General features: G+C 31.9%; 2 protein-coding genes across 4 annotated transcripts; both read left to right on the forward strand.

Moving 5' to 3' along the window:
- The first annotated feature begins 608 nt into the window (after nt 1–608).
- On the forward strand, nt 609–5,896 carry LOC100743796 (protein ROP). Of its 3 annotated transcripts, none has more exons than XM_003490792.4 (11): nt 609–728; nt 2,034–2,330; nt 2,621–2,724; nt 3,543–3,691; nt 3,837–4,052; nt 4,117–4,215; nt 4,291–4,498; nt 4,586–4,834; nt 4,948–5,138; nt 5,212–5,366; nt 5,435–5,896. In XM_003490792.4, the coding sequence occupies exons 1-11, from the start codon at nt 701–703 to the stop codon at nt 5,494–5,496; spliced, it is 1,758 nt and encodes a 585-aa protein (XP_003490840.1). In that variant the 5' UTR covers nt 609–700; the 3' UTR covers nt 5,497–5,896. The 3 variants fall into 3 exon arrangements, with proteins under 3 accessions (XP_003490840.1, XP_003490839.1, XP_033177512.1); XM_003490791.4 differs by lacking the exon at nt 2,621–2,724 and adding an exon at nt 3,038–3,141 and having other exon boundaries at nt 701–728; XM_033321621.1 differs by lacking the exons at nt 609–728; nt 2,621–2,724 and adding exons at nt 1,740–1,877; nt 3,038–3,141.
- Nucleotides 5,814–11,571, forward strand: LOC112213111 (argininosuccinate synthase). The gene is given in 7 exon segments (XM_033321687.1): nt 5,814–5,865; nt 7,272–7,360; nt 7,535–7,615; nt 7,618–7,754; nt 7,830–7,912; nt 8,446–8,490; nt 8,493–11,571. Coding segments are annotated over 7 exon segments (570 nt in total). The 3' UTR covers nt 8,576–11,571.
- The last annotated feature ends 589 nt before the right edge of the window (nt 11,572–12,160 follow it).

The raw sequence follows: 12,160 nt of genomic DNA on the forward strand, positions 1-12,160 counted from the left end.
GTTCCATGATTCGATATATCGAAAGTACGAATTGAAAGAACCGACTCTGCTCACATCTTAATTACAAAAGCCGACTACAAAAATACGATCTTTACGATACCCTACATATATCATAATTTTACTTAATAATTATGATCAATAAATATTATTATAATCATAAATGTTATTATAATCTGAAAAAATAGCTTCCCATAATAATATGCAACGTTCGATATTTTATTACGAACCATTTAAGGAACTTTTACCATTATTCTACAATTTTAATTGTTATCTTTACTATGTACACAATTATATACATATAGGTAGTATTTACTAGATTATATTATATTTTTACTAGATTGATCATTAAAACATTTTTTTATACAGTATCTACACGATACACGATATTCTAGCTTGCCCACTGTCAAAGTATGCATTGCCAAATTCACGTTAAATTACACGAAATCCTTCTTCTTTATACCACTTCTCAAATACGAATAAATCGATTTACACGAGACAACTAATTTGATAAAATCTGTAAATAAAAAGGATAATTTTTAAACACTTACATTAGCAATAGTGGTCCAATCTCAGTGTCATCGATTCGAACGAAAGAACGTTACTATAGATAATTACCGACTATAAGATAATTCTAGAATTATCTATTCGTTCGGTTCTCAACGCCACCTAGTAAGCATATCTACAGTCAGTCACTAGCAAAATGGCGCTCAAGGGACAAGTTGGTCAAAGTGAGTAACAAAAAATAATGTAACTCCCTGCGATATAAGCAAAATTTTTAAATTTCTTTGTATCGTAATATTGGAACAATCTTGTAAATTTATTTTACATAAAGGTCATATCATTTCCATCACTGTCAGAATCCGTAACCTCCAAAAGGGCGTATATGCTGTGATGATTTCATCGTTTATGAAGCGGCTGCTAGATAAAAATGTCAAACTTATGTTTCAGAATCGCGTTGCACTCAAATTTCATATAAAATAGAAACTTTATTGCGCAAAATAACGTAGATTATTAACACGCATACTTACCAATCTCTTAATCTATTGATTCTAAAAGTTTACTTTATTCATATTCTATCTCAATAAATATTATACTTTAATGTCATAAAATCTATAGTCAATCATTTTTATTTTTGGCAAAACGTGTTTCCCTTTAAGATATATATATTATTCGTAAACATTTATGCTTGGACTCTTATTATTTCTACCTAAATACATAACAACTTACAAATATGGTAATTATATATCCATGCAGCTTATTAAAATCATTTTTAAATTCAGTAAACTGAACTATTTTAAAACGTTTCATAAACGTTTCGTAAATTTGATACTATTTATTTGTTTTCTAAAAGAGCTCCAACGTAACGTGCCTTTCGATCGTTTCACTGCTATTACTAAGATAATATTTATTTTCTATAATTAAACGTCGCAATATCTCTCATTAAACAGTACCAACAATTACTATGCATCGCGGAATTGTCGAGTCTATTATCGATACAAGTCTATATTGAATAATCTAATTAGTAAACCAATTTCGATGATACGATGAAATCCAAACGCTCGTAATGTCCAATTAACGAAGGACTTTTCTTCTGAAATAATCATCAATGTATACCCTTTCCTTTCTATCCATTTTTTACTTACTACGTATTATTCGAAATGGGGCTCCTTGTTCTTTAGATACAATCCTGTATAGCGTGACGTCATCGTCCGTGAGAACGATCAATACACGTTGAGAGCACCAATAATTGTCAAATAATTACCTACACTCAGATTATTACTATTTTGACAAATATGTCTTACACGCGTGTTACCATTTTTATTGTTAATTTGTGTCATTAGAATATTTTCATTGCATTTTTCATTAGATATATCAAAGTATGATGAGCGATGTTTTAATGCATACCGATGCATAATAGATATAGATGCATAATAAATTAAATGATCTTCAGGCTATTAAAAATATGTTTTTTGTATTTAGCGATATATATGTATTATTCTGATTCTTTCTTATCATATTATTTTTTCTTACAGAGATTATGAACGAAGTGATTAAACAAAAGAAGACTGGAACAAGTGGGGTACAATGGCGTATTTTGGTAGTTGATCAACTGGCCATGAGGATGGTATCAGCGTGCTGTAAAATGCACGATATCAGTGCTCAAGGCATCACCTTGGTAGAAGATATCAACAAAAAACGGGAACCGTTACCTACCATGGAGGCGATCTACTTGATCACACCATGCAATTCGTCTGTCCAAAAGTTGATCGAAGACTTCAGCAATCCCACTAGAACTACTTACAAAGTAGCTCACGTTTATTTCACGGAAGGTACGCAGTTTCGCACTTCCCACATTAATTACATGGCAAACATTGTCATAAGAGAAACGACTATAAATAATCAAGATAATTTCATTCCTATCTTGGTCACCTTAATATTTTCTGAACACGTTCTTTTTATTTCTCGCGTACACATGAAAGTTCATTTTCGATTTTATGTTTCTTTCACAAGATACACGTTTAATAAACAGGAAATTGAAAAAGAAATTGTACGAGAATGGACAGTCCGGTACATTCGATTTCGGTAATCCACATAAGATTCTAAGTATATCTCTTTACAGCATGTCCCGATGAGTTGTTCAAAGAATTGTGTCTCTCCCTGGTAGCTAAACGCATAAAGACACTAAAAGAGATCAACATCGCTTTCATACCGTACGAGGAGCAGGTAAAGCAAGGAAACTGTAACAGAGAAACCGAATGTTTGATAACTTTACGTTTTCCGTGGTGATGGGCACACATTTACCAACATATACACAAACAAACACATATCATATCAACGCCCTTTACAGACGCCACCCTATTCACAGCCATATGATATTTTGACTCACAGCCTATCTTCCGATTTTTCGATCAGTGATTATGACAATGTTAACACAATTATTTGACCTTTATCCCTTACTCGCCTATTTTGTACAGTACTCACATACATATAAAGCACGTACTAACGACGGAATGCATTCATGCTTGCACGCGAGCAGTGTGTCCGGAGGAGCTGTTCAATGAACTCTGCAAGTCTCTCGCCGCTAAAAAGATCAAAACCCTGAAAGAGATCAACATCGCTTTCCTGCCTTACGAGTCGCAGGTGACGAACAAATGAAAAAAACTCGTAGCTGACTAGTAATAGTTGTAATCGTGATAGTTACTATTTCTAATTTTCTCAGTTTCGATAAACAGAACTCCTATATATGCTTCAGTTCTTTATTTTACGGGGTAGAATGTAGGCGAAAGACTTCTATAATTACCTTACGTGTATGTTCCTGTCTTTCCTTTCGCGATCAAACTTTTCTTTTTCTTTTCAATGCATGCAATTACCAGTCCTGTTATTTATTGTTATTTTATTAACTACTTTTCTTCCTCAATATATATATATATATATGTCTGTGTATATGTATTACACTGCCTTCGAAAATTGAAATAAAATAATAACTTAATATGTAACAACCAATGCACAGATAATATTAAAACGAGTACGTAATTAAATAGGTTTTCTCTTTGGACTCGCGTGAAACGTTCGCTTGTTTTTATAACGCTTCCTTCTCCAACTTGAGAACAGCCAATATGGAAAGAATAGCTGAACAGATCGCGACGCTTTGTGCTACTCTCGGAGAATATCCATCGGTTAGATATCGAAGGTACGATATAATATATATTCCTCTTCTTTTGCATTGCCGTAATGATTCAAATATTTTTAGTTCAGCTTGAGTTTAGAATTCGATCAAGTGTTAGATTAGTTCTTCGTTGGTTCTGCATTATTTTAAATATTCGTTATTCCTACAGCGATTTCGATCGAAATGTTGAACTGGCACATATGGTTCAACAGAAATTGGATGCTTACAAAGCGGATGAACCGACGATGGGCGAAGGACCTGAGAAAGCACGCTCCCAATTGCTTATCCTAGATAGAGGATTTGACTGTGTCTCTCCACTGTTACATGAGTTAACGCTGCAAGCTATGGCGTACGATTTGTTAGATATTGATAATGATGTCTACAGGTAAATGTAATATTTATTATCATTAATTTCGATTGATGTTTCAATATATGAAATTTTTTATAAGATTCGAAGCTTCAGCGGGGGTACAAAAGGAAGTATTATTGGATGAAAATGACGATTTATGGGTAGAGCTTAGACATCAACATATTGCTGTAGTTTCACAGTAAGTAAAATAACGAACAAATTTATTAAAGGAAACGGTGCGATATCATTTACAAAACATGCAATTTGTTTCTAGGAATGTTACTAAAAATTTAAAGAAATTCACAGAATCAAAAAGAATGCCACAAGGAGACAAACAGAGCATGAGAGACCTTTCACAAATGATCAAAAGAATGCCACAGTACCAAAAGGAATTGAGCAAATATGCAACACACTTGCAACTAGCAGAAGATTGTATGAAACGTTATCAAGGGAATGTAGATAAACTGTGCAAAGTAGAACAAGTATATATCACATATAATCCGCTCTTTTTTTTTTTAATTTTCATGTTAACTTATTCAACAAGTACGATATATATCATGCTTTATTAGGATTTAGCAATGGGTACAGATGCCGAGGGAGAACGTATTAAAGATCAAATGAAAAATATTACCCCGATTTTACTTGACCAAACAGTACATCATTTAGACAAATTACGAATTATCGCACTATATGTTATTAGTAAAAATGGTATTTCTGAAGAGAATCTGAACCGCCTAGTTCATCATGCTCAAATATCTGCTGACGATAAACAAACTATAGTAAACATGGCAAATCTTGGTATCAATATAGTTGTAGATGTAAGTATTTTATTTTGTCAATTATTAACAGATTATATATTCATTCTCCAAATATATATACTTTTACGTGCTTGTTGTTAAATTAATACCAATTTATCATATTACACTTATAGGGTGGAAACCGCAGAAAATTGTATACCGTACAACGTAAAGAAAGAATTACAGAACATACTTATCAAATGAGTCGTTGGACTCCAGTTATGAAGGATATTATGGAAGATGCTATCGAAGATAAACTCGATTCTAAACATTTCCCTTTTTTGGCTGGACGAGCAGCAAGCTCGGGATATCATGCTCCAACTAGGTATAGTAAGAGCCTGTATGGAAATAATATTAGGTGCTAATATTTTTGTAACATCATTGTAATTTACTTTTAGCGCAAGATATGGGCATTGGCACAAAGACAAAGGTTCGCAAACCATTAAGAACGTACCACGATTAATCGTTTTCGTTGTCGGTGGTGTTTGTTTTTCTGAAATACGATGCGGTTACGAAGTTACAAATGCTTTAAAAAATTGGGAAGTGATTATTGGTAAGTATATATTAAAAATTTTCGCCTAATTGAACTTGTTTCAACACTGAATTATCATTTTACTTCAGGATCATCGCATATAATCACACCAAAATCCTTCTTAGATGACCTGAGTAAACTTCACGTATAAAGAAACTTTTATGTTGTAAACAAAATAAAGACACGTTCCCGCATTCCTAATATGCCATTAGCTTCGGCTCCGTCAATAATAAAAGCCACGAAATATTCATGGATGATCTCGAATTACAATTAAAGTATAAGATAAGGAACATACAGTCAATTGTTTAAGTCGAGTAGTTAGTTAGCGACTAATTAGAAACATTGAAGAATGCGAAGAATGGCATGTCATAAATATCATATGGCCAGAATGTAGATGGCGGCAGGAGGAAAATATATCCGGTGTTAAGTGCCTGCACGTGGCCTGCACGAATAAAATATTAATATGGAATGAATAAATCTGTTGGAAATATCGATGCTAATCGTACGGAGATGCTTAATGGTAATTTAGGCTCGCGATTGTCTAGCTCGGATATCGTATGTTATTCCATGTCATATTGTCCCTTTGTTGATAATACACGTTTAGCAGAGAAATTTGATGTATTGTAGTGGAGAATCGTGATATTCGTGTTCAAGTTTCTCGTTATTAGTATCTTTTTTATCTCGCGCTTCAAAAGCTATTCATTGTTACATTATGATAAAGAAGACATAGTCAATTTTGTTTACAAAGTCAGTATTTCTTCTTCAATTCATATGAGAATTGAGTATATATATATATATATATATATGCTTTAGTCATATTGATTTCAGTAAAACATAATTTAACGAAACTATACGATGGCATTGATATTTATTTTATAAGTGGTTAAAGCTATTAAAATATCTTTAAAGATACAAATGTTTAAGTATCTTGCTGTACAATAAAGCGATAGATATACATTTAGTTATTTATTATACTTTTGTTGTATTATCGATTTATAGCTAAACAAGTGCATTTCAATGGCATATATACATATATATATATACATATATACATATATATATATATGTGTGTGTGTATGTGTGTATTAAATTATACATAGTACAAATGCGGCTATTAGTTTATCTTAAAGCGTGCATTTATTTCAATTTAAAAACTGTCCAACTATAAAAGACTTCTAGCTGTTTCATTCGTAAAGTAAAAGTTTTACTATATCGTTAAGTATATACATGTTGAAACTTCTGCTGCATATACAAAGAAATTGTATATCACTTTCGATTGATGGAAGTTAGTTAGTCTGTTAACCATCATAATGATTATCGATGTGCGTTATTATTGCGATTACTTAGCGGTGAGATTACTACAAAATTTACGGTACTGATTATTATATAATATATATATACATATATATTATATAATTATATATATATATATATATATAATATATATACATATACCTATGTGTATGTAGATTGTAGTCTAAACAAAATGTTCTGCTTATAAAGGCCTACATTTCGATCCAATTTTGTTTCTTTTTTTATACTTATACCGTACCACGTTAACTAAAGATAAAACTTTAACAAACAAGTTGTCAGTTGAAATTCACGAACAAGTTAACTCTTAGTATAGTATGTATTACTACGATAATCGTTCATGGGTTATCGTTCAGCATGGGTCAAGACTCAGAGTTGTCCATATAATGAAATCCAGCTGTCATCTTAATTAAAATATCGACCTTGTCACATTGCCTTTAAATCTCGATCCTGAGAATCCTGAGATCTTGATAAGTTTGAAAAATACCTAAATCAACAAAGAGAATCGGTCTAGCATATAGCGATGTGGTTGAAAGAAAAAGGATATCAAGTTATCGCTTATATTGTAAATATACTGAAAATAACGATTCTTTGGGAAGTAAATACTATAATAAGGATTTGAATGTAGGCAGGTATGTATTGGACAAGAGAAAGATTTCAATACCGCTAGAAAGAAGGCATTGCAATAAATTGCTGCCTTGAAGGTATTAACAAAATTTTAATTAATTTACAAATATATCTTCTAAATTATGCGCCGAAATCTCTGCAAGTAGATACAATGCTACTCGTTGTAACTAATCTTTACAGTGATATAAAGTCCATCTCTTCTGTTTTGCCAACTTTTCTATTTAATCGTAGATAATTTTATTATTTGAAAGGTCATAATAGAAGATTTCAGAGACGTTTTCCTGTCTTCGTTTGTGTGGCCGGCTATTGCATGTGGACTACTTTACGAAGGTATAAACACCTTTTAGGCACAACAATCGCTCGGCCATGCATTAGCACAGCTCTGACAAGAATTGCAAAATCTGAAAATGCATTTATAATCGTTCATGATGCGACAGGAAAAGCTACTACAATCTCTATCCCGACATCCAGGTACTGTATCTAAACTTTATGTTACTCTCATATATATCTTTATATGTCTTATGTACGATCTTTTCATTTTATTAGTTACAGACTTTTATACAAAATTATCAGAAAGATCAGATTTGTTAAAGTATGCACAACAAAACGAAATACCTATTTCAGTAAATAAAAAAAATATTAAAGCAAATATAAAAGAATCACGAAGCTTTGAAGCAAATCTATCGGATATTCCAAATAGTTGACATTATTGTATCGTTGTAGTTTCATTTTGATTTATTAAAGCGTGTAGAAAAAAAATTAAAATCTAAATACATATATGTATATTTTTAGTTATGAATCGGGTATTTTAGAAAATTCTGATACATTAGCCCCAAAACAAATATATAAAATGAACGATGATCCATTAAATTCTTAGACGGAACCAGAAGAAATTGAAGTTAATTCTGACCAGGAGTATCATCCATCGTACGTGAGAAAATTAAAGAATAACGAGATATTTCTTGTCCAGCTCAAAATAATACAATATTTAAATTAAATCGATGATATACGTGGTATAGGACGTATTGATATCGTTGAGAAACGTTTTATTAACTTGTAAGTAAGTAAAATGTGATTTATCTGTAAATATTTGAGAATCATTACATATACATACCATTATCACTAATGCTTTAGTCCAGGCAAACTTCGAAATCACGATAAGCTAAGAGTCAATATGAAGCACATCAAGAGTTGGAAATGTTTGTATTATGTTATATCAGATGAAATCTTATTTGACTTATTTGACTAACAAAATGACTGATTACGTTTATAAATGTGAAAGAACGCTGTAGGCGATTATACAAAATAATGGTTTCGTAAATGGTTAGTACTGCTCAACGAGTGCTCTAATTTGCTCTTTGGTATTAGCAAAATAAATTTTAAGCAAACTCCTATTACTCTCGTTACTCTTCGATCTTACAGTATGTACGCATAGCCGACGTAGCAAAGAGTATTCGTACAGCGAGAGTCTAGTCCGAACGAATGGAAGAGGAGATTACGAACTTGAAGGCGTGATTTCATTCGTACGCAAGCTTACGTATTAAAAAAATTTAGTAGCTCCAAAAAAGAATTATTCAGACTTGAAGTATGATATATAAAATACATTAAAATGTGTAATATTTCGTAAAAAGAATCTAGCGCTTAAGTGTAACAAATTTTTACGCAATTATTGAGAAATCATTTAGCAATCATTTAGGTATTGAAATGAACTTTTCAATCATCAAGTTTCAATCTTAAGACATTTTTTATTCTGGTTTAATTAAGTATACCGTTGTAATGTTTATACATGAGTTATTTTAAGAGGATGAGGTAATAATGAAAAACTATCGCAACAATTACTTTCAAGTAGTTATTAATAATTAAACCGTAGGTAATTAGTATATTTGTAAAGATTATAATAACGTGTAATATGCATTGTTTTATCTGTATTAATTAGTATATACAATATTTCTTATTCGTTCTAACAGATTCGCAACATAAGAGAAAACGTCAAACACGAGACAATAATATTTCAGTTAGTATCTCTTCTATCGACGACTATATAACACTCTTTCATTCTGTCCGTTTCGCTCGCTCACCCTCTCTGCTTGTTTTACGCTCTGTATTTATATATGTATATCTTTATATATATATGTATATATATATATATATAAGGTATATCTATTATATATATATATATATATATATATATATATATATATATGAAAGGTAATTCTGTATATGCTTATGATTAATAATCTGCAGTAACTTTGTATTCACACACTTGCCTCGTAACATTAATTCGAATATGTAATAAAAGTCTCTCTTCTTATGTTTAGGGATTAATAAGAGAACAGACGATATTATTTGATTTGATATTGTTAAGCAAATAGAGATTTAAACGAAACAGCAATTTAATTCATTACTTGATGTTATATTACCAAGTTTGTTATCTACAAAATAAAAGATTCAAAACTTAATCAAGAATTCTTCCTGTACAAAGCATCGACAATTTCAAATTGCAATATACGGTTTAACGGTATCTTAACTTATATATATATATATAACGTATTAAGCAAACGGTTTATACACAAGTGCGTATTATATGCGACAGATCAATATAAAGTTGCTATTTTACTTTTATTTGCCTTTTGAAATTAACGTGAATGACGCAGATATAGGAGAAAGTTATAAGGTTCTTTTTGAATAAAAATGGTTGAGTAGAAGCAAGTATGTAAACAAACTTGACCTAGTAAGTGATCCCTCTTACTTAACAACATCAAGCATTTCTTTATTTTAGCCATTTATTCTTCATTTCATCATTATTATTTATGTACAACCAGCTTAATATCTCGCTATCAGTAATAAGTCTACTAAAACTTGTGTGCTATTGGAGATGATGTGCGCCCGTGGGAACTTATATAAAAAATTATTTTTTGATATTTTTGATACAGCGGAGTGATTTTGGTGTTACTTACGAATTATTACGTCTTTACCTAGTAACTTATACTGAGATCTCTAGTAGGTTAATACAATCTATCGGCCTCCCTTAAATATTACAAACCTTATCACATATATAGAGGTGTGTATATTAGTACTTATTACTTTTTATACATAGATTCTATTTAAATTGCTGCCAATGATTTCTCCTCATATGTACAGTTATAAACTATGTATTATACAATCATAATGCCTAGCACATACATTCCTCCTTGCTCTCTTCCATTCTCACTTTCATTCCTATGCCCATCTTTTCTCTTACGCTGCTTCTCGCTTTCTCTTTGCCAAACTCACGCTCTTAATTCTTTATTCTTTTTAATTCTTTCTTCTTAATATCTTTTTTTTTTTTTGTTTTAGAATTCGTGTCACTATTGAGCTCGTTACTTTAACGCGACGCAATTTCATAATCAGAGGAATTCTTCCAAACATTCGAAGACACTTGCAATTGGTCAGTCTAATGGTACAATATAGACAATAATCGAGCAAAAACAATAAAAATCATAGCTTTCATTGCTTCGTCGTTTAGCGAAGAATTCATCATTTCTGAGCGATACGGTTTTGCGTTATCAACTACACCCAGGACACGAAAGATTAAACAAATAGAAAAATAACATATACAAAATATCGTTAAAAGCGTTGACTGGAAGATAAACATATACTAACTGTACACGAAAATATTTAAACTATTGCAAACGACTTTCTCTTCCATGAAAAATCATGTTTCTGGTTATATGATATTTCATGACATCTCGATGTTTTCTTTTTTCATATCTGCTAACATCTTATGTCGTATATTACATCGCATTATAGCGTACCACGATCATACTCGGATATCAAATATATTGAATTTACAATTATATTTGCCAATACACGCCAATACACACATTCCCGAAAAATCTTGCTCGAATACCGATAATGATAAACGTTAATGAACGAAAACGGCATATTTATTACGCTTACGTTTAAACTTCATTCGATTTATATCTAGGACAATTCCATTATCTCCTGGAAACATCATTTTATACCGAAAGAACACTCTAATTTACAAGAACAGAAAACACGATCGATCATTTCTCGCTTTCGCTTATTTAGCAATTACTGACATCCTCGCGAGAAATTGCCCTATCGCGTTAAGTGCATACAACAACAATTAACATATGGATGACTAAATCATTATACATGCTAAGACGCGAACGTCAGTATCGCTGTAAATAGATTGCTAGAGGTCGAGAGGCAAGATTTCATCGTAAATCTTGAATTTTGATTGACAAACATCCGGAAACAATTCCGGCATGTAAAATAAAAAAAAGATGTAAGATAGTCTACTTAGTATTGCTAGAATTAGTACTGACGATCAACGAACGTGTGATCGTATTGATATGAAAGCGCACACAACACATGAGAATAAAGAGCCATTCCATAGATGGATACTTATTATATCGCAATAAACATGTTTCTCGTCCATCTCCGATGTACTTAGCAACGAAAACAGGATTACAAATATCGGTGCGAATATGATCAGAAATTTTTCCTCTCCGTTTTATTGCGTCAATCATCTTTCGAACCGTTTACCTGCGATCCTGTTTCCTCGCGCGATATTTCAATCGACCAGAAACAACCACATCGTTATACCCGACGAATACTTCGAACGATTACTTACGACATTATGGTTCAATCATTACGTTTTTCCAGTCGGTGCATCGATGCGCTTGCACTTAGAATTTACGTTTCTCTTGGCTGGTCGTAATTTATACGTAACTAAACAAATCATACACACGCACACATACAATCAACGTTACTTTACAAATGTGAATACTAATGATCGTGTATCTTTCGTGATCTTTAGCATTGATACGCCTCCTACGCTTTCCTGTTCGTCATCTGGACACGTACTTGCA

Source organism: Bombus impatiens, unplaced genomic scaffold, assembly GCF_000188095.3.
Source record: "Bombus impatiens unplaced genomic scaffold, BIMP_2.2 scf_0478, whole genome shotgun sequence".
Taxonomy (NCBI): domain Eukaryota; kingdom Metazoa; phylum Arthropoda; class Insecta; order Hymenoptera; family Apidae; genus Bombus; species Bombus impatiens.